At 42.3% G+C, this 24,938-nt stretch overlaps 1 protein-coding gene across 2 annotated transcripts; it reads left to right on the forward strand.

Moving 5' to 3' along the window:
- The first annotated feature begins 1,358 nt into the window (after positions 1–1,358).
- Positions 1,359–24,767, forward strand: LOC135557641 (transmembrane protein 41B-like). Of its 2 annotated transcripts, XM_064991116.1 has the most exons (7): positions 1,359–1,574; positions 2,398–2,515; positions 11,105–11,233; positions 17,484–17,577; positions 17,696–17,800; positions 18,009–18,147; positions 19,389–24,767. In XM_064991116.1, exons 1-7 carry the CDS (start codon positions 1,472–1,474, stop codon positions 19,556–19,558), a joined length of 858 nt encoding a protein of 285 aa, XP_064847188.1. In that variant the 5' UTR covers positions 1,359–1,471; the 3' UTR covers positions 19,559–24,767. The 2 variants fall into 2 exon arrangements, with proteins under 2 accessions (XP_064847188.1, XP_064847197.1); XM_064991125.1 differs by lacking the exon at positions 11,105–11,233.
- The last annotated feature ends 171 nt before the right edge of the window (positions 24,768–24,938 follow it).

The following is a 24,938-nucleotide window of genomic DNA, read 5'->3' on the forward strand; positions in this document are numbered from 1 at the left end:
TTACTATGGAACTTTCTGCTTTTCATCGGCAGGTTTTCTTGTCATGGTCCTTAATTTATAAACACATTTTTCTCCACACAGATATTATATATGGAATAATCGGGATATATTGTCTAAAAATACCTCTCTGTTTTTAGAATATTGGTTCCGAAATAATATCCTATTGGTGAGCCAACTGGTAAATGCAGAGGGTCTTTTTACTCAGTTATAATTCTTATCACTTTACAAGGTCCATGTAACACCTAAAGATTTTGCAATTGTTTTAGATGCCATTCCCTCAGGTGTTGCTCTATTATTCAGGAACGTGTCAAGACCTAACCCTCAGGGCCTACCTACTATTTACCCTGTTGACTCATCAGTAGGAAAGATTTGTTTCTCTTTTGATCCATTCAACAACAGAGCGATACGATCCTTGTTTCAGCAGGATGTTGTATCTATACCTTATGTCATGCCTTATTGGAATGGATTTATTGATAATATCTGTTGGAAAAAAGTTTGGTTGTTGCCACACACATACCTACTTGTTAACAAAATTAAGGAAGTTTCCTTTAAAATTATTAATAAATATTATCCTGCCAACCACTATATGAAGAAGTTTAAGGAAAACATCAACTCAAATTGCTCCTTTTGTATTAACCACCCAGAAACAGTTTTGCATCTTTTTTGGCATTGTATGCATGTAAGAAAACTGTGGCAAGACATCAGTAGGTTTATAATTGAAGATTTTACACTATTGTGGAGAGATGTACTGTTTGGATTCTTTACATACAATAGAAATAAGCGGAAACATTTTTATGTAATTAATTTCATTATTCTTTTGGTCAAATTTCAAAAACACAAATGTAAATTTACAAACAGAAAAACACATTTTCGTACCCTACAAAAATAAATTGAACCGTATTTTAAGACGGTTAAATGCTCTACTAACAAAAAAGCTGTTAGAATTGTAAATATATACATGTCCCTTAAGGTCCTTGTGTAATAGTAATGTGATATTGTACCCCCTAGCTCGATTGTCTATTGTTTGTAATCTATGTATGCTTGTGTTCCCTCATGTGCTTTATGTATTGATTTGTTGTTAATTAAAAAAACACAAAAAAAACAATTCAGCACCATCTTTCACGATGATTTGGATGACATCATAACATCAGAGAACAACCAACATCTATCTAGATGTTGTACTCAAAACTTAGTCACATAAATGAAAGCTACTAATATTACTGCTACTGTAAAAACGCCAATAATATACTATATAAATAGTAAACACTGTGCTGCTGTAGCATTGTCTTGGAAATGCAGGGTGCCCAATAGGGGCACTGTGGGGAAAAAGTAGAAAAACAAACTCAGAAAAGGTGAAAGGTTGTGGGAATGTGTCAATTTGCTAGTCGCCGGTTGACAAAGCGGTCTCTCGTCTCTTTGACAGAAAGAAGCCCGGTGTAGCTAGATCGATATCTTAATTTAATAAGCGGACATGGCCAAGAAACGAAGAGAAAGACGAGAGGTCGATAGTGTTTCGTTAGTAACGTTACACGACGAACCGAAGACAAAATGTAACGAGGCACAAACCCTCAAAGGTATGTATAGCTAACGACGTTGCTATCCCGGCTAACTGGCTAGTATAGTTAGCTAATTTTCTTGTGTTTTTCTAATTGATTTGCTAACGTTAAGATACATTACTGTTTCTTTGATATGGTAAACGTCTTGTTAAAAAATGTTGCTAGCCGGCTTAATAACCAGCCAGATGATTGTGAAATGCGGATATGCTGTTGTCAGTCAGCGTTGGCTAACTAACGTTACTAACAGCTGATTATCAAGATTCAGAAGGTGGGTGGTATGACGGAGTTGAAGCACAGACAAAATGGGTTAGTTACCAGTATCGTTGGTTGAAATTAACATGATCAGGTTAGTTACTTAGTAGGTTGCTATCTATCCAGCCGCTGTCAGGGACCATACCCAGTTTGAGGTTAAGTTGCCAATGTTAATCAATGTCAATGACAGAACCACTTGGATGAAGTCAGGAAAATATTAGGCTAACCATGTAATGTTATTATATAGATAGAGCAACAATTATCATAACAGGATGTTACACAATACACACTTATACATTTTGTTTAACCTTTTAAAATAAACTGATTAGCTTGGAGTCATGTGGAAACAAAGGCATATGTTCCTCCTCAAAGTTAGAATACATGTAGTCAGTTTCAAGGATTATATATCTTGAATGGTTTGACTACATAGCATGCTTCATGTACTCTGGGGAAATCAACCAGGAACTAGAACAAGTGAAGCAAGACATTACATGAGGCTTACTGCTGTTGTTACAGAAGAATATAGGCTTATGATATTTTAAATTTGATGACTGTATGCTATATAACCTGGCTAATCATCTCTCCACAGAGACTCAATACACTGGAGGGGGCTCAGCTCGCATGTCTCTCCTCATCCTGCTTTCTGTCTTCACCTGCGCTGCTTCTGTCATGTACCTAGTGTACAGGAATTTCCCAGAGCTCGACAAGTAATTGTTTTTTGCATTTATCTTTCCATCAAGCTGACCTATGTACAAAGAGTTACTTTTGTTCAACATTTAACTTTTGTGAAACAGCCTACCAAATGGCATTCACCAGCCAAGTTAAATCATCTCATTCAAACGGTTCTCATCATTAGCTGTGATGATGTTGATAACAGGCACCAGTATAGGCATATTTTCAACCAACCTTTACATGATTGATTTGATATATATATATATATATACACACACACACACACACAGAAGTTTAAATACACTTAGGTTGGAGACATAAACTCGTTTTTCAACCACTCCACAAATTTCAAAACTATAGTTTTGGCAAGTCGGTTAGGACATCTACTTTGTGCATGACAAGTCATTTTTCAAACAATTGTTTACAGACAGATTATTTCACTATCACAATTCCAGTGGGTCAGAAGGTTACATACAAAATTGACTGCTTTTAAACAGCTTGGAAAATTCCAGAAAATAATGTCATGGCTTTAGAAACTTCTGATAGGCTAATTGACATAATTTGAGTCAATTGGAGGTGTACCTGTGGATGTATTTCAAGGCCTACCTTCAAACACAGTGCCTCTTTGCTTGACATCAAGGGAAATCCAAAGAAATCAGCCAAGACCTCAGAAAAAAATTATCGACCTCCAAGTCAGGTTCATCCTTGGGACCAATTTCCAAATGCCTGAAGGTACCACGTTCATCTGTACAAACAATAGTACGCAAGTACACCATGGAACCATGCAGCTGTCATACCGCTCAGGAAGGAGAGACATTCTGTCTCCTACAGATGAATGTACTTTGGTGTGAAAAGTGCAAATCAATCCCAGAACAACAGCTGGAGATCCTGGAGGAAATAGGTACAAAAGTATCTATATCTACAGTAAAACGAGTCCTACAAATCGACATAACCTGAAAGGCCGCTCAGCAAGGAAGAAGCGACTGCTCCAAAACCGCCATTAAAAAAAGCCAGACTACAGTTTGCAACTGCACATGGGGACAAAGATTGTACTTTTTGGAGAAATGTCCCCTGGTCTGATGAAACAAAAATAGAACTGTTTGGTCATAATGACCATCATTATGTTTGGAGGAAAAAGGGGGAGGCTTACAAGCCGAAGAACACCATCCCAACCGTGAAGCATGGGGGTGGCAGCAGCATGTTGTGGTGGTGCTTTGCTGCAGGAGGGACTGGTGCATTTCACAAAATAGATGGCATCGTGAGGGAGGAAAAGTGTGGATTTATTGAAGCAACATGAAGATTTCAGTCAGGAAGCTTGGTCGCAAATGGGTCTTTGAAATGGACAATGACTCCAAGCATACTTCCAATGTTGTGCCAAAATGGCATAAGGACAACAAAGTCAAGGTATTGGAGTGGCCATCACAAAGCCCTGACCTCAATTCCATAGAAAATTTGTGGGCAGAATTTAAAAAGCGTGTGCAAGCAAGGAGATCTACAAACCTGACTCAGTTACACCAGCTCTGTCAGGAGGAATGGGCCAAAATTCACCCAACTTATTGTGGAAGGCTACTTGAAACATTTGACCCAAGTTAAACAATTTAAAGGCAATGCTTCCAAATACTAATTGAGTGTATGTGAACTTCTGACCCACTGGGAATGTGATGAAATAAAAGCTGAAATAACTCAGAATAATAGTACATTTCACATTCTTAAAATAAAGTGGGGATCCTAACTGACCTAAGACAGTGTATGTAAACTTTCAACTTCAACTGTGTATATATATTTTATTTATTTATTGTGTCAAATCTCTTCAAGATCAGGAGTGTTTGTCACAAATGAAGTGGGAAACTGTCACCAAAATCACCCCAGATTGAGAGTTCTTCCGAACAGGACAGTACCTGTGTGTTTGTCTCCTTCCTGATCCACCCAGGCCACAGGCTCAAGGATAGCAGGGTTAGGTACAGGAATTGGGTTCTCGGTAGGTCCAAACGCCAACAGGTAAGTCCAATCAGTCCAGCTCATATACGGTAAAACCAGCTGATATTTATTGCCTCTTTCTCTATGGTTCACAGATCTTTCCAGCCCTTTCTCTCTCTTCCTGGTTTGTCTTGACCCTTTATCTGTGGGTCAGCCCCACCTTCTGAGGGTTCCCCTTGCTTCTAAGAATTGTAGTTTTGTCAGTCGGACATTTTGTGATCTGTAGTTCTGCTCGGGGTGGCCATTTTAGTGATAGGGCAGAGCTGTTTATTAGTTCTGCTCTGACATATCTGCCATTTATCACTCGACCCCCTTCTTTGCCACATCTACCCCCTAGATCTGTCCCCCTAGGTCGGGCTACCACAGCAAAATATTAGTGCATGCGGGATAACCCATCCACATTTCCTACCCTGCTCTGTGTTAAGTCAAAATGAAACAGTTGGAGACTCAAACCACCGCATCACCCGAGCGGTTTTCTCTTTAGCTCTATGCTTCCAGGTGAGTGGGGCATGGTCACTGATGAGGGTGAAGTGGCTCCCCAGCAGGTAGTATTTCAGGCTTTCTAGAGCCCACTTCACTGGCAGCTCCTCTTTCTCAATGACTGAGTAGTTGGTCTCCCGTGGTTCCAGCTCCTGATTTTAAAAACAGGATGTGGTGTTCCACCCCTCCTACCTCTTGGGATAGCACTGCTCCCAAGCCGACCTCCTGAGCCATCCGTCTGAACCACAAACTTTCTCTCAATCTGATACCACCAGCACTGGATTACAGCGGAGAGCCTCCTGTAATGTCCTAAATGATTTGGTGGCCCTTTCATTCCATTTGGCCATGTTTGGCCCTCTGGCTCTAGTCATGTCTGTGAGTAGGGCGGCCACTGTGCCATAACTTGGGATGAACTTCCGGTAGTAACCGGTCGGCCCTAGGAAGGCTCGAACCTGGTTCTTATTTACTGGTTTCGGCCATTCTCTAATTGCCTCCCACCTTCTTACGTTGGGGTTTGATTAACCCTCTTCCCACAGTGTATCCCAGGTACTCTGTTTCCTCTAACCCCATGTAACACTTGTCAGGGTTTGCCGTGAGCTCTGCCTTTCTAAGGGCGTCTAACACTGCCTGTACCCGGGGTAAGTGGGATTCCCAATCTGGGCTGTAGATCCCCACGTCATCTAAATAAACTGCGCCGTATGCTTGGTGCGGTTTTAGGACCTTGTCCATTAGCCGTTGAAAGGTGGCTGGGGCCTTGTGTAAGCCGAATGGCATGACAATGTATTGAAACAAACCATCTGGGGTCGCAAAGGCTGTCTTTTCTTTGGCTTTGGGGGTCAGAGGAATTTGCCAATACACTTTGGTTAGGTCCAAGGTCGTAATGTACCAAGCTTTACCAATTTTTCTCCAGCAGTTAATCTACTCAGGGCATGGGGTAGGCATCAAACTTGGAGATTATTTACCTTCCGAAAGCCATTACAAAACTGCAAAGACACATCGGGCTTGGAGACCAAAATCATTGGGCGAGGCCACTCACTATGCGACTCTTCGATCACTCCAGCTGCCAACATTTTCTCAGTCTGCTCTAATCGCGGCCTGTTGAGCCTCAGGTACCCTATATGGCCTCATGCTCACTTTTCTCCCTGGTAGGGAACCGATATCATGAGCCGTAACCTCAGTTCGGCCGGGTACCTCAAACACATTTCTGTTGTTGGGGACCGAGTAGGTGAAATATTTATTTTGGCTGTCTCCTGTGTTTGGGGTACGTGACCATTAGTGTCTCTCTCTCCATGCTTTTAACAGGTTTATGTGATAGATCTGTTCCTGGGGCCATCGACCTGGCTGTCGGATTAACTTCTATTCTCTCCAGTACTTCATATGGTCCTTTCCATGTGGCTAGTAGTTTGCACTCTAACGTAGTTTGCACTCTACCGTGGGGATCAGCACTAACACCTTATCTCCCGGTTGAAATTCCCTCATGGTAGCCTGCCGGTTATAAGTGTGCCGCTGGTGCTCTTGTGCTTGTCTCGTGCTCTCTGGCGATGGGCATGACTGTGGCTATCTTGTCTTGTGTTGCCGTGACGTGCTCTGACACAACATGCAATCCCAGTTTTTCTCATCCTTATAGATTACCTTCCTGAGCATTGACTTCAGGGTATGGTTGAATCTCTCAACCAGCCCGTCCATCTGAGGTTGGTAAACTGATGTCCTCAACTGTTTCACCTGCCACAATTTACAAAGGTCTGCCGTAAGGCGGGACATAAAGGGGGTCCCCTGGTCAGTAAGGATCTCCTTTGGAATCCCTACCCTGGTGAACAGGAGCGCTAATTCCTTGGTGATATTTTTGGAAGCCATCGTCCAAAGGGGAATGGCTTCTGGGTAGCGAGTGGCATAATCTAGAATGACCAGAATGTATTGGTGCCCTCTGGCGGATTTGGGTAGTGGGCCCAATATCCATCATTATTCTCTCAAATGGTGTTTTGATTATGGAGTGGCACTAACAGCTGGTTGGGGAGCTCTTAACTGGTACTCTGGGCGCTCTCCACAATGCCAAGCCTCTACAGCCTGAATTCCTGGCCAGTAAAACCTCGTTACAATCCGGTCTTGGGTTTTATCGATACCAAGGTGTCCACACAATGTGCCCATGAGCCAGATCAAGTGCTGTCCTCCGGTACTGAGTGGGGACCAACAACTGTTCCACCACATCAACCCCTATTTTTGAGACTATACACCAAACCCCTTTTCATGATGAAGTGGGGGAAACTATTAGGCATCATCCCATCATTTATGGGAGTACCATCAACGACCTGCTCATCTGTTCTGGCTTGCTGCAGGTTTGGTTCCTGTTTTTGGGCCATCCCGAAATAGTCAGGGACCCTGCCAGGTCTGCTGGTTCTAGATAGTCGTCCTCTGGATTCAGATCCACACCAGCCCCACTAGTACTGGGCTGCTCATTTATCAACTAGTTCTGCCACTTCTTCCTCATCCTCCCCTACTAGCACCTGTGAGGTTAGCCCCTGGGGGACCCCTTTTCTTGGCTTTGGTTGAATGCTACTGCTTGGTCATGGTTGTTGGTTATCAAATATGCCGTTCTTTTGGCCTAACTTGGCAAAGTTGGAATTTTTTACCCAGTATTACATCATGGTGTCTTTGGGACCACGCCGACCTCATAATCCAGTAGACTGTCCTCGGTTTGTATGCTCGCTAAGGCTGTGGGGTACAGACGAGTATTCCCATGAATGCACGTAACACTGGTATCCTGACTTGTATCCAGTTTGAGTCGGCACTAGGTTTGCAACGACCAGGGTTAGCATACTGCCGGAATCCAGCAGTGCTTCAACCTCTTTCCCTTCAACCTTCACCCTGCACATATGTTGGTCTCTGGCGCTGTCAAGTACAGTGGTTACCACAGGACATGCATACCATATATCAGCGTTGTCTTTTTCACAGAGGTTACATTGCATTGGCTCTTTAATATGGCAGTAGGCTGCAATATGTCCCGGTCGATTACAATTGTAACAGATAATAGGGTTTCGGGGGGAGACCCTCTCAACTGCTCGGTCCCAGTTTCCATTTTTTTCCGTAGTCTCGGCCACATTATGATTCTTTTCTCACAGCCCTACGCAGCTCTCTCCCCCTCCAAATGTTGGGACAGTCTTACCCTGTCCGCTGGTTCTCCCAGGCCTGGGGAATTTTCCTCCTGTGCCTGCTCAGCTGTTCCTGCCATACAATACCGTTCAACCAGGCCCACGAGATCGTTGGCAGAATGTACCTTGTTCTGGCCATCCCATCGTCAAACTCCTTGGGGTAGACCTAGCTGAAACTAGTAGAGTACAATGGTCTCTACGATCTCAGCGGATGAACGGGTCTCCGGTCGCAACCATTTCCGTGCCAGGTGAGTCAAGTCGAACATCTGTGTTCGGGGGGGTTGTCCAGGTCTGTAGGACCACTGGTGGAAGCGCTGTGCCCTCACGGTATCGGTCACTCCTAGTCTAGTCAGAATATCTCCCTTTAGTTCATCGTAATCCTGTGCGTCTTTCAACTCCAGGTTGAAATACGCTTTTTGAGCGTCCCCTGCCAGGTATGGTGCCAGAAGACCTGCCCGCATTCTCCACCACGTGTGGCAAATCTCTTCAAGATTAAGAGCATTTGTCACAAATGAAGTGGGAAACTGTCACCAAAATTACCCCAGAATGAGAGTTCTCTCGAACAGGACAGTACCTGTGTGTTTGTTTCTCCGTCCTTGTCCAGCCAGGCCGCAGGCAAGTTCAAGGATAGCAGGGTTCGATACACAAATCTGGTTCTCGGTAGGTCCAGGTCCAAAAGCCAACAGGTAAGTCCAATCAGTCCAGCTCATACACGGTAAATCCATATATATCCATATATATATATCCAAATCCATATATTGTCTCTTTCTCCATGGTTCACAGATCATTCCAGCCCTTTCTCTCACTCTTCCTGGTTCGTCTTGACCCTTTATATGTGGATCGGCACCACCTTCTGAGGGTTCCCCTTGCTTCTGGGAATTGTAGTTTTGTCAGTCGGCCATTTTGTGATCTGTAGTTCTGAGCGGGGTGGCCATTTTAGTGATGGGGCAGAGCCGTTTATTAGTTCTGCTCTGACATATCTGCCATTTATCACTCGACCCCCTTTGCCCACAATATGTGTGTGTGTATGTACAGTGTGGCAAAAAAGTATTGTCTGCCACCAATTGTGCAAGTTCTCCCACTTAAAAAGATGAGAGGCCTGTAATTTTCATCATAGGTACACTTCAACTATGACGGACAAAATGAGAAATTCCAGACAATCACAGTAGGATTTTTAATTTATTTGCAAATTATGGTGGAAAAGACATTTGGTCAATAACAAAAGTTGATCTCAATACTTTGTTATATACCCTTTGTTGGCAATGACAGAGGTGAAGACTTACAGAAAATGTTTGACATGGTTTTCACACTGTTGCTGGTATTTCGGCCCATTCCTCCATGCAGATCTCCTCTAGAGCAGTGATGTTTTAGGGCTGTTGCTGGACAACACTGACTTTCAACTCCCTCCAAAGATTTTCTATGGGGTTGAGATCTGGAGACTGGCTAGGCCACTCCAGGACCTTGAAATGCTTCTTCCGAAGCCACTCCTTCGTTGCCCGGGCGGTGTGTTTGGGATCATTGTCATGCTGAAAGACCCAGCCACGTTTCATCTTCAATGCCCTTGCTGATGGAAGAAGGTTTTCACTCAAAATCTCACGATACATGGCCCCATTCATTCTTTCCTTTACACGGATCAGTCGTCCTGGTCCCTTTGCAGAAAAACAGCCCCAAAGCATGATGTTTCCACCCCATGCTTCACAGTAGGTATGGTGTTCTTTGGATGCAACTCAGCATTCTTTGTCCTCCAAACACAACGAGTTGAATTTTTACCAAAAAGTTATATTTTGGTTTCATCTGACCATATGACATTCTCCCAATATTCTTCTGGATCATCCAAATGCTCTCTAGCAAACTTCAGATGGGCCTGGATATGTACTGGCTTAAGCAGGGGGACACGTCTGGCACTGCAGGATTTGAGTCCCTGGCGGCGTAGTGTGTTACTGATGGTAGGCTTTGTTACTTTGGTCCCAGCTCTCTGCAGGTCATTCACTAGGTCCCCCCCGTGTGGTTCTGGGATTTTTGCTCACCGTTCTTGTGATCATTTTGACCCCATGGGGTGAGATCTTGCGTGGAACCCCAGATCGAGGGAGATTCAGTGGTCTTGTATGTCTTCCATTTCCTAATAATTGCTCCCACAGTTGATTTCCTCAAACCAAGCTGCTTACCTATTGCAGATTTAGTCTTCCCAGCCTGGTGCAGGTCTACAATGTTGTTTCTGGTGTCCTTTGACAGCTCTTTTGTCTTGGCCATAGTGGAGTTTGGAGTGTGACTGTTTGAGGTTGTGGACAGGTGTCTTATATACTGATAACAAGTTCAAACAGGTGCCATTAATACAGGTAACGAGTGGAGGACAGAGGAGCCTGTTATTAAAGAAGAAGTTACAGGTCTGTGAGAGCCAGAAATCTTGCTTGTTTGTAGGTGACCAAATACTTATTTTCCACTATAATATGCAAATAAATTCATTAAATCCTACAGCGTGATTTTTCTGGATTTTTTTTTTTCTCATTTTGTCTGTCATAGTTGAAGTGTACCTATTATGAAAATTACAGGCCTCATCTTTTTAAGTGGGAGAACTTGCACAATTGGTGGCTGACTAAATACTTGTTTGCCCCATATATGTGTGTGGCGTATACATTGTTGGATTATTTCATGGAGCAAAAATGGATTTGATTTTATAATGGAGCATTTTCTAAATTCAAACATTCCCCTGCAACTAGCCATCAGAGTTTAGGAGACACCTGAGTTGTCGAATAGAGAACAAAAAGTATCACCATGTAAAGGCTGTTTGGAAATCTGCCTATTACATCTATATAGTAGCCTGTTATCAATGATTATCACAGCTAATGATGAGAATCATTTGATTTAAATTGTGTACTGCCTAGTATGATACGCTCCAATATAGACGGTCACGTTTTAAATTTTCTGTAAGTGTCAAAGCCCTTGCACACAGATTTTCACACACTTTTATTTATCCACAACATTGTGTGATGGTGAATTGATATCCATGTTTTTTCATTTCAGTGATGAGATGGCTACTATTAAAATCCCCAAAGATATGGATGATGCCAAAGCCTTGGGCACTGTACTTTCCAAATATAAGGACACCTACTACACCCAAGTGTTGGTAGCCTACTTTACCACCTATATTTTGTATCCTTTTGGTTAGGAAGTGTATTGCAAAGTTGTCAACTTTTGGAAGATAGAGTTGCATACTTAATAGTTGTTTCAACATTAATCAAGTCTGCGAGGCCCCCTATCTATTCCAGTGGGTCAGCAGAGGAGAGGTGGAGGTACAGTGGGATTTGATCCTTGAGTATTAATTCAGGCAATTGTGTGTTCACAATAACCAGAGTGCGGTACATTTTTCCTAATTTTATGATAGACAGATTAATGCGGACATGCAGTGCACACAAGTTAAACTTTATCAGTACAGTAGGTTCTAAGGACTTCCTTTCCACCCACAGCTATTTGAAATAGAAACTCTGTTCCAGCTTTGTCAATTGCACTTCAGACCGACATTACAGGCAGAGAATTATCCGCTATAAAAGAGGAGAAAAACATGGTTTGATGCATGTTATGGTCCCACCTCATATGTAAACATCACCCATCTTCAGAGCACAGTTTATTATGAAGAATATGAATTAACACTGCACAGTATGAACTATGAATACAAATGCAGTATCATGCCTGATGTTTTCTACCCTGCTTCCTCTGCTAGTTTTCCTTTTTTCTTTCCCCTCCATTGTCTTGGCACATTAATGCATAGTTTCTGTGCTCTGGCCAGTATGTGCTAACAGCACAAGGACTGCACCAGCTGACCAGGCCCCAGCCGCTGTCTGTGATGTGTTGCCTTGTAGTTTTACTGGTAAATAAATGTTAGGATATCCTATCAGAGGAATGCTTTGCCCACAACATGATCAAGGTCAGCAACACGACCAGTAAAATTACAAGGCAATACATCCCAGACAATGTCTGGGGCCTGGTCAGCTGGTCCAGTCCTTGTGATGTTAGCACATACTGGCCAGAGCGCAGACACTATGCATTAACATGTTCCTAGAGAGTGGAGGAGAAAGAGGTTAAGCAAACTAGCGGTAGAAGACCTCAGACATGATACCACATTTGTATTCATAGTTCATACTGTGTAGACTTTATTCATCAAAATGTGCTCTGAATATGGATTGTGTTTTGATATAAGGTGGTACCACTGGACTCACCTCTTTTTATAGCTGATACTTGTATCTGCCTGTGATGTTGCTGAAAGCAGGCAGATGACTGCAAATTAGTACTGCAGCCAGCTCTATAATAAACTGGCACTGTATACTACTACAGTGTAGTATATCTTAACTATACTAAACATAAGAAATGTAACATTTTAAAGTGTTGGTCCCATGTTTCATGAGCTGAAATAAAAGATCCCAGAAATGTTCCATATGCACAAAAAGCTTATTTCTCTCATTGTGTACACATTTGTTTACATCTCTGTTCGTGAGCATTTCTTCTTTGCTAAGATAATCCATCCACCTGACAGGTGTACTATATCAAGAAGCTGATTAAACAGCATGATCATGACACAGGTGCACCTTGTGCTGTGCACAATAAAAGGCCACTCTAAAATGTGTAGTTTTGTCACACAACACAATGCCACAGATGTCTCAAGTTGAGGGAACATGCAATTGGCATGCTGACTGCAGCAATGTCCACCAGAGCTATTGCCAGAGAATTTTAATGTTAATTTCTCTACCATAAGCTGCCTCCAATGTCGTTTTAGAGAATTTGGCAGTACGTCCAACCGGCCTCACAACCGCAGACCGCATGTAACCACACCAGCCCAGGACCTCCAACTCTGGCTGCTTCACCTGCGGGATCATCTGAGACCAGCCACCCGGATAGCTGATGAAACTGTGGGTTTGCACAACAGAACAATTTCTGCCCAAACTGTCGGAAACCATCTCAGGGAAGCTCATCTGCGTGCTTGTCGTTCTCACCAAGGTCTTGACCTGACTGCATGCAGTTCGGTGTAGTAACCAACTTCAGTGCGCAAATACTCACATTCGATTGCCACTGGCAAAGTGTGCTCTTCAGGCCTTCCGGGTGGTGCAGTGGTTAAGGGCGCTGTACTGCAGCGCCAGCTGTGCCACCAGAGACCCAGGGTTCGCGCCCAGGCTCTGTCGCAACCGGCCACGACTGGGAGGTCCGTGGGGCGACGCACAATTGGCCAAGCATCGTTAGGGAGGGCTTGGCCAGTAGGGATATCCTTGTCTCATCGCGCATCAGCGACTCCTGTGCCGGGCGCGCGAACCCAGGTGTTTCCAGGTGTCTCCTCCAACACATTGGTGCGGCTGGCTTCCGGGTTGGATGTGCGCTGTGTTAAGAAGCTGTGCGGCTTGGTTGGGTTGTGTATTGGAGGATGCATGACTTTCAACCTTCGTCTCTCCCGAGCCCGTACGGGAGTTGTAGCGATGAGACAAGGTAGTAGCTCCTAAAAACAATTGGATACAGTGAAATTGGGGAGAAAAAGTGGTAAAAATAGAAGAGGGGGAAAAAAGAAGTGTGCTCTTCACGGATGAATCCCTGTTTCAACTGTACTGAGCAGATGGCAGACAGCATGTGTGGGTGAGCGGTTTGCTGATGTCAACGTTGAGAACAGAGTGCTAAGCTATGGGCAGACAAACTACGGACAACGAACACAATTGCATTTTATCGATGCCAATTTGAATTCACAGAGATAGATACCGTGACGAGATCCTGAGACCCATTCATTCATTCAGCCATCGAAATCAAATCCAACTTTATTTATCACATGCGCCGAATACAGCAAGTGTAGACCTTACTGTGAATTTTACTTAAAAGCCCTTAACCTACAGTGCAGTTCAAGAGAAGTAAAAAAAAATATTTACCAAATAGACTAAAATAAAAAGTAACAAAATAACGAGGTTATATACAGGTGATACCGGTACTGAGTTTGTGCGGGGGTACAGGTTAGTTGAGGTAATTTGTACATGTACAGTGGGGCAAAAACGTATTTAGTCAGCCACCAATTGTGCAAGTTCTCTCACTTAAAAATATGAGGCCTGTAATTTTCATAGGTACACTTCAACTATGACAGACAAAATTAGGAAAAAAAATCCAGAAAATCACATTGTAGGATTTTTAATGAATATATTTGCAAATTATGGTGGAAAATAAGTGTTTGGTCAATAACAAAAGTTCATCTCAATCCTTTGTCATTGCCAACAAAGGGTATTTAACAGAGGTCAAACGTTTTCTGTACGTCTTCACAAGGTTTTCACACGCTGTTGCTGGTATTTTGGCCCATTCCTCCATGCAGATCTCCTCTAGAGCAGTGATGTTTTGGGGCTGTTGCTGGGGTGAAGTGACTATGCATAGATAATAAACAACGAGTAGTGGCAGTGTACAAAAGGGGGGGGGGGGTGAAATGTAAATAGTACGGTGGCGATTTTATGAATTGTTCAGCAGTCTTATGGCTTGGGGGTAGAAGCTGTTGAGGAGCCTGTTGGTCCTAGACTTGGCACTCCGGTACCGCTTGCTGTGCAGTAGCAGAGATCAGTATATAGCTTGGGTGGCTGGAGTTTTTGACAATTTTATGGGCTTTCCTCTGACACCGCCTATTATACAGGTCCTGGATGGCAGGAATTTTGGCTCCAGTGATGTACTGGGCCGTACGCACTATACTCTGTAGCTCCTTGTGGTACGATGCCGAGCAGTTGCCATACCAGGCAGTGATGCAACTGGTCAGGATGCTCTCGATGGTACACCTGTAGAAACTTTTGAGGATCTGGGGACCCATGCCAAAAGAAATTCAGTCTCCTGAGGGGAAAAGGGTTTTGTCGTGCCCTCTTCACGACTGTCTTGGTGTGCTTGGACCATGATAGTTCGTTGGTGATGTGGACACGAAGGAACTTGAAACTCTCGACCTGCTCCACTACAGCCCCATCAATGTTAATGGGGGCCCGTTTGGCCTGCCTTTTCCTGTAGTCCACGATCAGCTCATTAGTCTTGCTCACATTGAGGGAGAGGTTGTTGTCCTGGCACCACGCTTCCAGTTCTCTGACTTCAACTGACGTCTCATTGTTGTCGGTGATCAGGCCTATCACGGTTGTGTTTAATTTAATGATGTTGGAGATGTGTTTGGCCACGTAGTCGTGGGTGAACAGGGAGTACAGGAGGGGACTAAGTACACACCCCTGAGGGGCCCCAGTGTTAAGGATCAGCGTGGCAGACATGTTGTTGCCTACTCTTACCACCTGGGGACAGCCTGTCAGGAAGTACAGGATCCAGTTGCAGAGGGAGGTGTTTAGTCCCAGAGTCCTTAGCTTAGTGATGAGCCTTGTGTACACTATGGTGTTGAACGCTGAGCTGTAGTCAGTGAACAGTGTTCTCACATAGGTATTCCTTCCCACCTGGACAAAAGGAACACCTATGTGTTCATGTTTCAGCATGATAATGCACAGCCCCATGTCGCAAGGATCTGTACAAAATTCCTGGAATTTGAAAATGTGCCAGTTCTTCCATGCCATGCATACTCACCAAATACAGTGCCTTGCGAAAGTATTCGGCCCTCTTGAACTTTGCAACCTTTTGCCACATTTCAGGCTTCAAACATAAAGATATAAAACTGTATTTTTTTTTTTTGTGAAGAATCAACAACAAGTGGAACACAATCATGAAGTGGAACAACATTTATTGGATTTTTCAAACTTTTTTAACAAATCAAAAACTGAAAAATTGGGCGTGCAAAATTATTCAGCCCCCTTAAGTTAATACTTTGTAGCGCCACCTTTTGCTGCGATTACAGCTGTAAGTCGCTTGGGGTATGTCTCTATCAGTTTTGCACATCGAGAGACTGAAATTTTTTCCCATTCCTCTTTGCAAAACAGCTCGAGCTCAGTGAGGTTGGATGGAGAGCATTTGTGAACAGCAGTTTTCAGTTCTTTCCACAGATTCTCGATTGGATTCAGGTTTGGACTTTGACTTGGCCATTCTAACACCTGGATATGTTTATTTTTGAACCATTCCATTGTAGATTTTGCTTTATGTTTTGGATCATTGTCTTGTTGGAAGACAAATCTCCGTCCCAGTCTCAGGTCTTTTGCAGACTCCATCAGGTTTTCTTCCAGAATGGTCCTGTATTTGGCTCCATCCATCTTCCCATCAATTTTAACCATCTTCCCTGTCCCTGCTGAAGAAAAGCAGGCCCAAACCATGATGCTGCCACCACCATGTTTGACAGTGGGGATGGTGTGGTCAGGGTGATGAGCTGTGTTGCTTTTACACCAAACATAACGTTTTGCATTGTTGCCAAAAAGTTAAATTTTGGTTTCATCTGACCAGAGCACCTTCTTCCACATGTTTGGTGTGTCTCCCAGGTGGCTTGTGGCAAACTTTAAACGGCACTTTTTATGGATATCTTTAAGAAATGTCTTTCTTCTTGCCACTCTTCCATAAAGGCCAGATTTGTGCAATATACGACTGATTGTTGTCCTATGGACAGTCTCCCCCACCTCAGCTGTAGATCTCTGCAGTTCATCCAGAGTGATCATGGGCCTCTTGGCTGCATCTCCGATCAGTCTTCTCCTTGTATGAGCTGAAAGTTTAGAGGGACGGCCAGGTCTTGGTAGATTTGCAGTGGTCTGATACTCCTTCCATTTCAATATTATCGCTTGCACAGTGCTCCTTGGGATGTTTAAAGCTTGGGAAATCTTTTTGTATCCAAATGCGGCTTTAAACTTCTTCACAACAGTATCTCGGACCTGCCTGGTGTGTTCCTTGTTCTTCATGATGCTCTCTGCGATTTTAACGGACCTCTGAGACTATCACAGTGCAGGTGCATTTATACGGAGACTTGATTACACACAGGTGGATTGTATTTATCATCATTAGTCATTTAGGTCAACATTGGATCATTCAGAGATCCTCACTGAACTTCTGGAGAGAGTTTGCTGCACTGAAAGTAAAGGGGATGAATAATTTTGCACGCCCAATTTTTCAGTTTTTGATTTGTTAATAAAGTTTGAAATATCCAATAAATGTCGTTCCACTTCATGATTGTGTCCCACTTGTTGATTCTTCACAAAAAAATACAGTTTTATATCTTTATGTTTGAAGCCTGAAATGTGGCAAAAGGTCGCAAAGTTCAAGGGGGCCGAATACTTTCACAAGGCACTGTATGTCCAGGTTTGGGATGCTTTGGATTTAAGTGTACGACAGCGTGTTCCAGTTCCTGCCAATATCCAGCAACTTTACACAGTTCTTGAAGAGGAGTGAGACAACATTTTATATTTTTGTTTCATGTATTTTTGTGACCGCATCCACAAGTGTGTGTGCACATGCTGCTGTGTGTTCAACCCTTGAGCTGTAATCCTTGATGCTGCTGACTCAGCCTACAGACATTTGCGATCCCTGGATCCATCTTCCTCAGCATCCTGTCTGGTTATCTCTACCCCTTCCCCCTGGCTCTTTTCCTCGTTTGCCTGGTGAGTATACTATGGACACAAGGACTAATAATAGTGGTGACATTTACGAAATGTACTTTGACTCTGTAAACCAGACTCTGTTTACAAAATGTACTGCCTCTGTCACTGTTGTGTCCAGTGCTCTGGCCTAGGGGCTTCCTTCTGCTACATGCTGTCTTATCTAGTAGGGCGACCAGTGGTCTACAGATACCTGACAGAGAGAGCCCAGAAATGGTCCCAGCAGGTAAGACCTTTTTGGAAGGAAAAACAGGTTGTTTCTGTACTTGAACAGCATAGGAAGTTGTTGATATGAGAGTACAAGCAAACTTTAACAGTTTAGTAACAGCCACATGTCTATCTGCACCCACAGAACAGTGGAGTCTTAGTAGGGGGCTAGTAGCCTCCAAGCCTTACTGTGAATGACCGGTTATGCTATCTGCTTTCAATTACAGGTAGACAAGCACAGAGATCATCTCATCAATTACATCATATTTCTGAGGATCACTCCTTTTCTCCCCAACTGGTTCATCAACATCACCTCACCTGTCATCAACGTGCCTTTGGGGGTCTTCTTCCTTGGTACTTTCTTTGGTAAGACTAGAATATATCAAACTCCAGTATTTCCTTTTTGGTAGAAAACAGTGTTGCATTGTCTTTATTGCTGAGCTATTTTTGAATCTCTCATACTATTTAATACAGTGATCACCAACCCTTTCTGAGTCCAGATCACTTTTGCAGTCTAAAAGCATGCGGAGATCTACAGCTCAGATTATTATATATATATATTTTTTACATTAACCTCACAAACAGTTTTGTAGGAATGAGGTTTGGGCAGTAGGCCTAATACATTATCACAGCATATTGGCTATATGATTGGCTTGCCAATATTGTTAATGTCAGATCATATTATATTTCAAAACTTTGATAACAAAACAGATCAGTTGATTTAGCACTTGTGAAGCACTGTGGTGCATCAATTGCATCAATCAATTGAAATGTTTTTTTTTATTTTACTGGATTGATGGTCAACGAGGTCAAATCACGATGTCAGTGATCTTCAGGTCGAAAAGTCGGAGCTCTAGAAAGATGCCCGAGTTTACAAATTGGAATTCCTCTGGTGAGACTGACCAGAGAGAGGGAACACCATCTTCCACCTGATGCCGAAACTCGAGTCGCACCGTATCTGCCTCATGCACAAATTCATGTTGTAACTTTCTCTGGTCATAGGAACATATTCATTGAATATAAAATCGACACAACAAGCTGCTAATAATAATAAAACGCAGGGCTATCGATGCTACTCATTCATTGCAGCTGCAGCCTGAGCGGAAGTACGGAGAAGCAGCTTTTTGTAATAGTGTTGAATAAAAACAGTGACCGTGCTGAATATAAAGTTAAACATGAACTCACTCGTAAAAACAGCAGCTCTTTGCTGTATACGTTGACAGTCTCTGTGGTCATGATTTTAAAAGTTATTAAATCTTACATAGGCTAGTAGCCTATTAAACTTGGCTCTGGCCAGGGTCATGGAACTCTATAGCCACGGAGATTTGAGCTGTCTGATTGGGCAGCGCAGTAGGTGCACTCAATTTAGTCACAGATTTGCCAAGGGTAGGTGGAGTTTGTCTCTTCAGACAAATAAAAATGGGAATGCTGCTTACCCGGTGCGCAGGGCTTTTGAATCAAGTGCACCTACCGTCAACAGCTCAACACAGTATTAAAAAAAGGAGCTCAAGCCTTTGTTGACTTTTCTACAGAAATATTTGGTGATAGCCAAGGCATTCCTAGGCGGTCTTACAATCCTGACTTCCTCCCTTATCTCTGACTGTCAGGAGTGGCCCCACCGTCCTTCGTGGCGATCAACGCTGGCACAACACTGTATAAACTGACGACAGCTGGGGAGGCAGTGTCCTGGAACTCTCTGATTGTGCTAGGTGTCCTGGCCGTACTCTCTATCCTGCCTGTCTGCTTCCAGAAGAAACTGCAGCAGAAGATGGAGTAGGCATTAGACAACTCAGCAACTCATCTGCCTGCCTGATCCCCCAGCCCGTCCCTTGGCTCAGGAATGGTACACCTCGCTGTCACTCACATAGTCCTGCCTGTTGCTGTCCCACACACCTGCTGAGGTTGCAGTGGAAACATTGCCCGTTGACACAACCCTGACTCCTGTGCCCAAAACATGTGGTGGTGGCCACCTCAACTTTGTGCTCTACAAAGGACTAACTGGCCTCTGCTCATCCTCGGGTTTGTTTTCCCATAATTGTTAAATGTTGCATGCCTGGAAATTGACAATTTTAAGAAAGGATACAGAAAACATCAGGCATCTGTCTTTATTGTTTTTACTCACAATGGTTCTCACAAGTTCAAGCTAAACTTCCCTCCTTTGTATTTCTTGAACAGTGTTTTGAATTGATTTAATCTCTTAACCTGTGATATGGGTGAAGTCAAAGCAATACTGATCAGTCGCAGTTCAGTGTTTTTGATTTTCACAACATTTTTGGACTATTGTTATGACTGTTTTATACACTGGTTAGATTGTGAACATATTAAATCATTTAGAATGTTCTATCATTTGAAGATATTGTTAACACACCACCCTAAAATGATCTGTGTGCCATCAATGTTGACATGAAAAATATGCATGTGCACACATGCAGTTAACTTGTTTTTCAACCACCACAAATTTCTTGTTAACAAACTATAGTTTTGGCAAGTCGGTTAGGACATCTACTTTGTGCATTACACAAGTAATTTTTCAACCAATTGTTTAGACAGATTATTTCACTTAATTCACTGTATCACAATTCCGAGTTTACATACACTAAGTTGATGGTACCTTTAAACAGCTTGGAAAATTCAGAAAATGTCATGGCTTTAGAAGCTTCTGATAGGCTAATACACATCATTTGAGTCAATTGGAGGTGTACCTGTGGATATATTTCAAGGCCTACCTTCAAACGCAGTGCCTCTTTGCTTGACATCATGGGAAAATTAATTGTAGTCCTCCACAACTCTGGTTCATCCTTGGAGCAATTTCCAAATGCCTGAAGGTACCACGTTCATCTGTACAAACGATAGTACGCAAGTATAAACACCATGGGACCACGCAGCCGTCAAACCGCTCAGGAAGGAGACGCGTTCTGTCTCCTAGAGATGAACGTACTTTGGTGCGAAAAGTGCAAATCAATCCCAGAACAACAGCTGGAGACGCTGGAGGAAACGGGTACAAAAGTATCTATATCCACAGTAAAACAAGTACTATAAATCGACATAACCTGAAAGGCTGCTCAGCAAGGAAGAAGCCACTGCTCCAAAACCGCCATAAAAAAGCCAGACTATGGTTTGCAACTGCACATGGGGACAAAGATTGTACCTTTTGGAGAAATCTGGTCTGATGAAACAAAAGTAGATATGTTTGGCCATAATGACCATCGTTATGTTTGCAGGAAAAAGGGGGATGCTTGCAAGCCGAAGAACACCATCCCAACCGTGAAGCACGAGGGTGGCAGCATCATGTTTTGGAGGTGCTTTGCTGCAGGAGGGACTGGTGCATTTCACAAAATAGATAGCATCATGAGGGAGGAGAAGTATGTGGATATATTGAAGCAACATCTCAAGACATCAGTCAGGAACTTAAAGCTTGGTCGCAAATGGACAATGACCCCAAGACTGCTTCCAAAGTTGTGGCAAAATGGCTTAAGGACAACAAAGTCAAGGTGTTGGAGTGGCCATCACAAAGCCATGACCTCAATCCTATAGAAAATTTGTGGGCAGAACTGAAAAGGCGCATGCGAGCAAGGAGGCCGACAAACCTGACTCAGTTACACCAGCTCTGTCAGGAGGAATGGGCCAAAATTCACCCAACTTATTGTGGGAAGCTTTTGGAAGGCTACCTGAAACGTTTGACCCAAGTTATACAATTTAAAGGCAATACTACCAAATACTAATTGAGTGCATGTTAACTTCTGACCCAGTGGGAATGTGATGAAAGAAATCATGCTCTCTTATTATTCTGACATTGCACATTCTTAAAATAAAGTGGTGATCCTAACTGACCTAAGATAGGGAATTTTTACTCGGATTAAATGTCAGGAATTGTGAAAAACTGAGTTTAAATGTATTTGGCTAAGGTGTATGTAAACTTTTGACTTAAACTGTAGAAAGATAAATATGAAACCCTTGATGCTTCTGCTGGGCCTTTCACTAAAACATTGCTATTCATTGGATTTCCCCTTTAATTGTATGAAACGGCATATCAAGTATTGAAAACTGGTGTTTTGTATACTATTCTTTTTATATTTGTTCTACTAATGGTGCTGAGACTGCCACTCTGCCTGTGCTCTCCCTTTTGTGCGTCACCAGTCCAAATGCTCGGCCAGTTGAGAAATGCAGTAGTGGGTGACCCAGCAGTGCCCTTTGCAAAGCTACCAATTTAGATTTTTGGTTGTTCATGCTTTTCCCAGGTGTTAGTGATTTCACACTGCTACTTCATGTACAGTGCCTTCAGAAAGTAGTCACACCCCTTGGCTTTTCCAAATGTTGTTGCGGGATTAAAATGGATTTAATTGTAATATTTTTGTTAACGATCTACACAATACTCTCTCTAAGTTGAAGAAAAATTCTAACATTTGTAAAAAAAAAAAAAAACACATACGCTACATGACCAAAAGTATGTGGACACCTGCTTGTTGAAGATCTCATTCCAAAATCATGGCTATTAATATGGAGTTGGTCCCCTCTTTTGCTGCAGTCGGCGTTTCAATTCTTCCCAAAGGTGTTTCATGGGGTTGAGGTCAGGGCTCTGTGCAGGCCAGTCAAGTTCTTCCATACCAATCTCGACAAATCATTTCTGTATGGACCTCGCTTTGTGCACAGGGGCATTGTCATGATGAAACAAGAAAGGACCTTCCCCACACTGTTGCCACAAATTTGGAAGCATCGAATCGTCTAGAATGTCATTGTATGCTGTAGTGTTAAGATTAGCCTTCATTCGGACTAAGGGGCCTAGCCCGAACCATTATTCCTCCTCCACCAAACTTAGTTGCATTGGGACAGATAACATTCTCCTGGCATCCGCCAAACCCATCTGTCAGATGTTGAAGCGTGATTGATCACTTCAGAAAACGCTTTTCCACTGCTTTAGAGTCCAATGGCGGCGAGCTTTAAGTGAACTGTAACTAGGCCACTCAGGAACATTAAATGTTGTCTTGGTCAGCAACTCCAGTGTATATTTGGCATTGTGTTTTAGGTTATTGTCCTGCTGAAAGGTGAATTTGTCTCCAAAGTGTAATTAGTAACTTCACCATGCTCGATGGGATATTCAACATCTGTTTAGTATTTTATTTTTTAAATATTTTTTTTTACCCATCTAACTACAAATCGATGCCCTACGTAAGGCATTGGACAACCTCCCTGGGCTTTTGAATCTGCTTTTTGAAATTCACTTCTCGATTCAGGGACCTTACAGATAATTGTAAGTGTTGGGACGGAGATGAGGTTGTCATAAAGAAATCATATTTGACACTTATTGCACGTAGTGTGAGTCCATGTGACTTGTTGAGCACATTTTTACTCCTGAACTTAAGGTAAGCCTCAATAACAAAGGTGTTGAATACTTATTGACTCAAGACTATTCAGCTTTTCAATTCTATTAGTTTGTAAAAAATGTCTAAAAACATAACCTTCCACTTTGACATGAAAGGGTATTGTATGAAGGGCATTGACAAAAAATCTAAATGGAATACATTTTAAATTCAGGCTGTAACACAAAAGAGTCAAGGGGTGTGAATACTTAAGGCAGTTTATATATTTTCTTAGAGTCCAACCTGTATGTATCTGTTGGTGTTATGCCTAATTTGTACTATAGTTTGGGTGCTTTGATGTGATTTTTTTTATTTGGCCTTACCTGATGTCATTATATGAATTCTCTGCTGCTGTGAAACCTTCTGGTTGTGTCGAGGTTGATGCAGTGAATGTGCACTTGGGCAGTCTTACTATTGATGTTTCTTCAAAATCCATGTCTCAAGCACTGTCCACTCTTCTGCATCTGAAATCACTCATTTATGAAAATTGATTTGATTTTAAAAAGTGAGAATGCATTTTTTAATTTTGATCAACGGTCTTACTTGGATTAGCGTTTTAATCCACTATAGAAACCCTTTCTGAGTATTGGAAAATGTAATTTATTATTTAATTACCTGAATTAATGTGTGTCCACTTGGCATGTCTAAGGCTGTGTTTACACAGGCAGTCGAATTCATATATATTTTTTCCGCTAATTGGTCTTTTGACCAGTCACATCAGATCTTTTCTCAGAGCTGATCTGATTAGTCAAAAGACCAATTAGTGAAAAAATAGATCAGAATTAGGCTGCATGTATAAAAGCAGGCTTAGCGCTTCATATTTTTATGTAATGGCTGTGTTGACACGGGCAACCCAATTTTTCTAATTTTTTTTTACCACTAATTGGTGTTTTGACCGATCAGCTTTTGTCAATAATTGGTCAAAAGATTAGAACTGTTCTGCCTGTGTAAACACAGCTCTACTGTATCCCAATCCCGCTGTAACCCATCATTCATGACCTGTTTAATTTAATTTAGTTGTGTTAATGTCCTTGTTTGAAATTTGGCCTTCACATTTTTGTAGTTCATAGAGGTTGCATCATTACCTCATCTTGATTGCACTGCAGTAGTTTTCAGAGGGATCATGCCTGATGGGAGATCCTGTAGCTGTTCAGTCAATACAGTGTGCTCTCATGAAAGCTGTTTTGGTGTTTAATAAATAAGAATATGTTGTTACTTAGCCCTTATATTACTAGCACATTATTTGTTCACCCAATTTGATATCAGAAGTAATTTCTGGAACTGTATTGACACATATTTGCAATAACTGTTTAAAAGTCCCCAGTAGTTTTATCCCATTTTTAAAGACCACTGCAATATTAGGGTGTTAAACATGTTTCTTATTACAACTTTCCAACAGTTGTTAATTTTCATGCAGAGAATATTGAGAATATCTGTGCTGGCTTGGATGATTCTTGGTGTGTGCATTCATTACGCTTGTGATCTTTACAGTATTAAGTTGTGCAAAATGATAATGTATGGCAAGTGTTTGTAAATTATATTCATTCTTGTACATATTTTTGTCCAAGCTAATGAATGTTGGTTCATTATTAACATTTATTTTGAAATAATAAAATATAATATACATTTTTTTTCCTAACTGTCCGGTAAATGATTGGAAAATGAGAATGTGAATCTAATGGCAAAGTTCTGCATGTTTGTACCGTCACCTTTTACCACAAGGTGTAGCTCTTTGTACATGTCTACAGAGTTCAGCACCACAGTTGCTTTGACTTATCTGACTTTTTTTCAAGTAGGACA

This window comes from Oncorhynchus masou, chromosome 2 (genome assembly GCF_036934945.1).
Source record: "Oncorhynchus masou masou isolate Uvic2021 chromosome 2, UVic_Omas_1.1, whole genome shotgun sequence".
Lineage (NCBI taxonomy): Eukaryota > Metazoa > Chordata > Actinopteri > Salmoniformes > Salmonidae > Oncorhynchus > Oncorhynchus masou.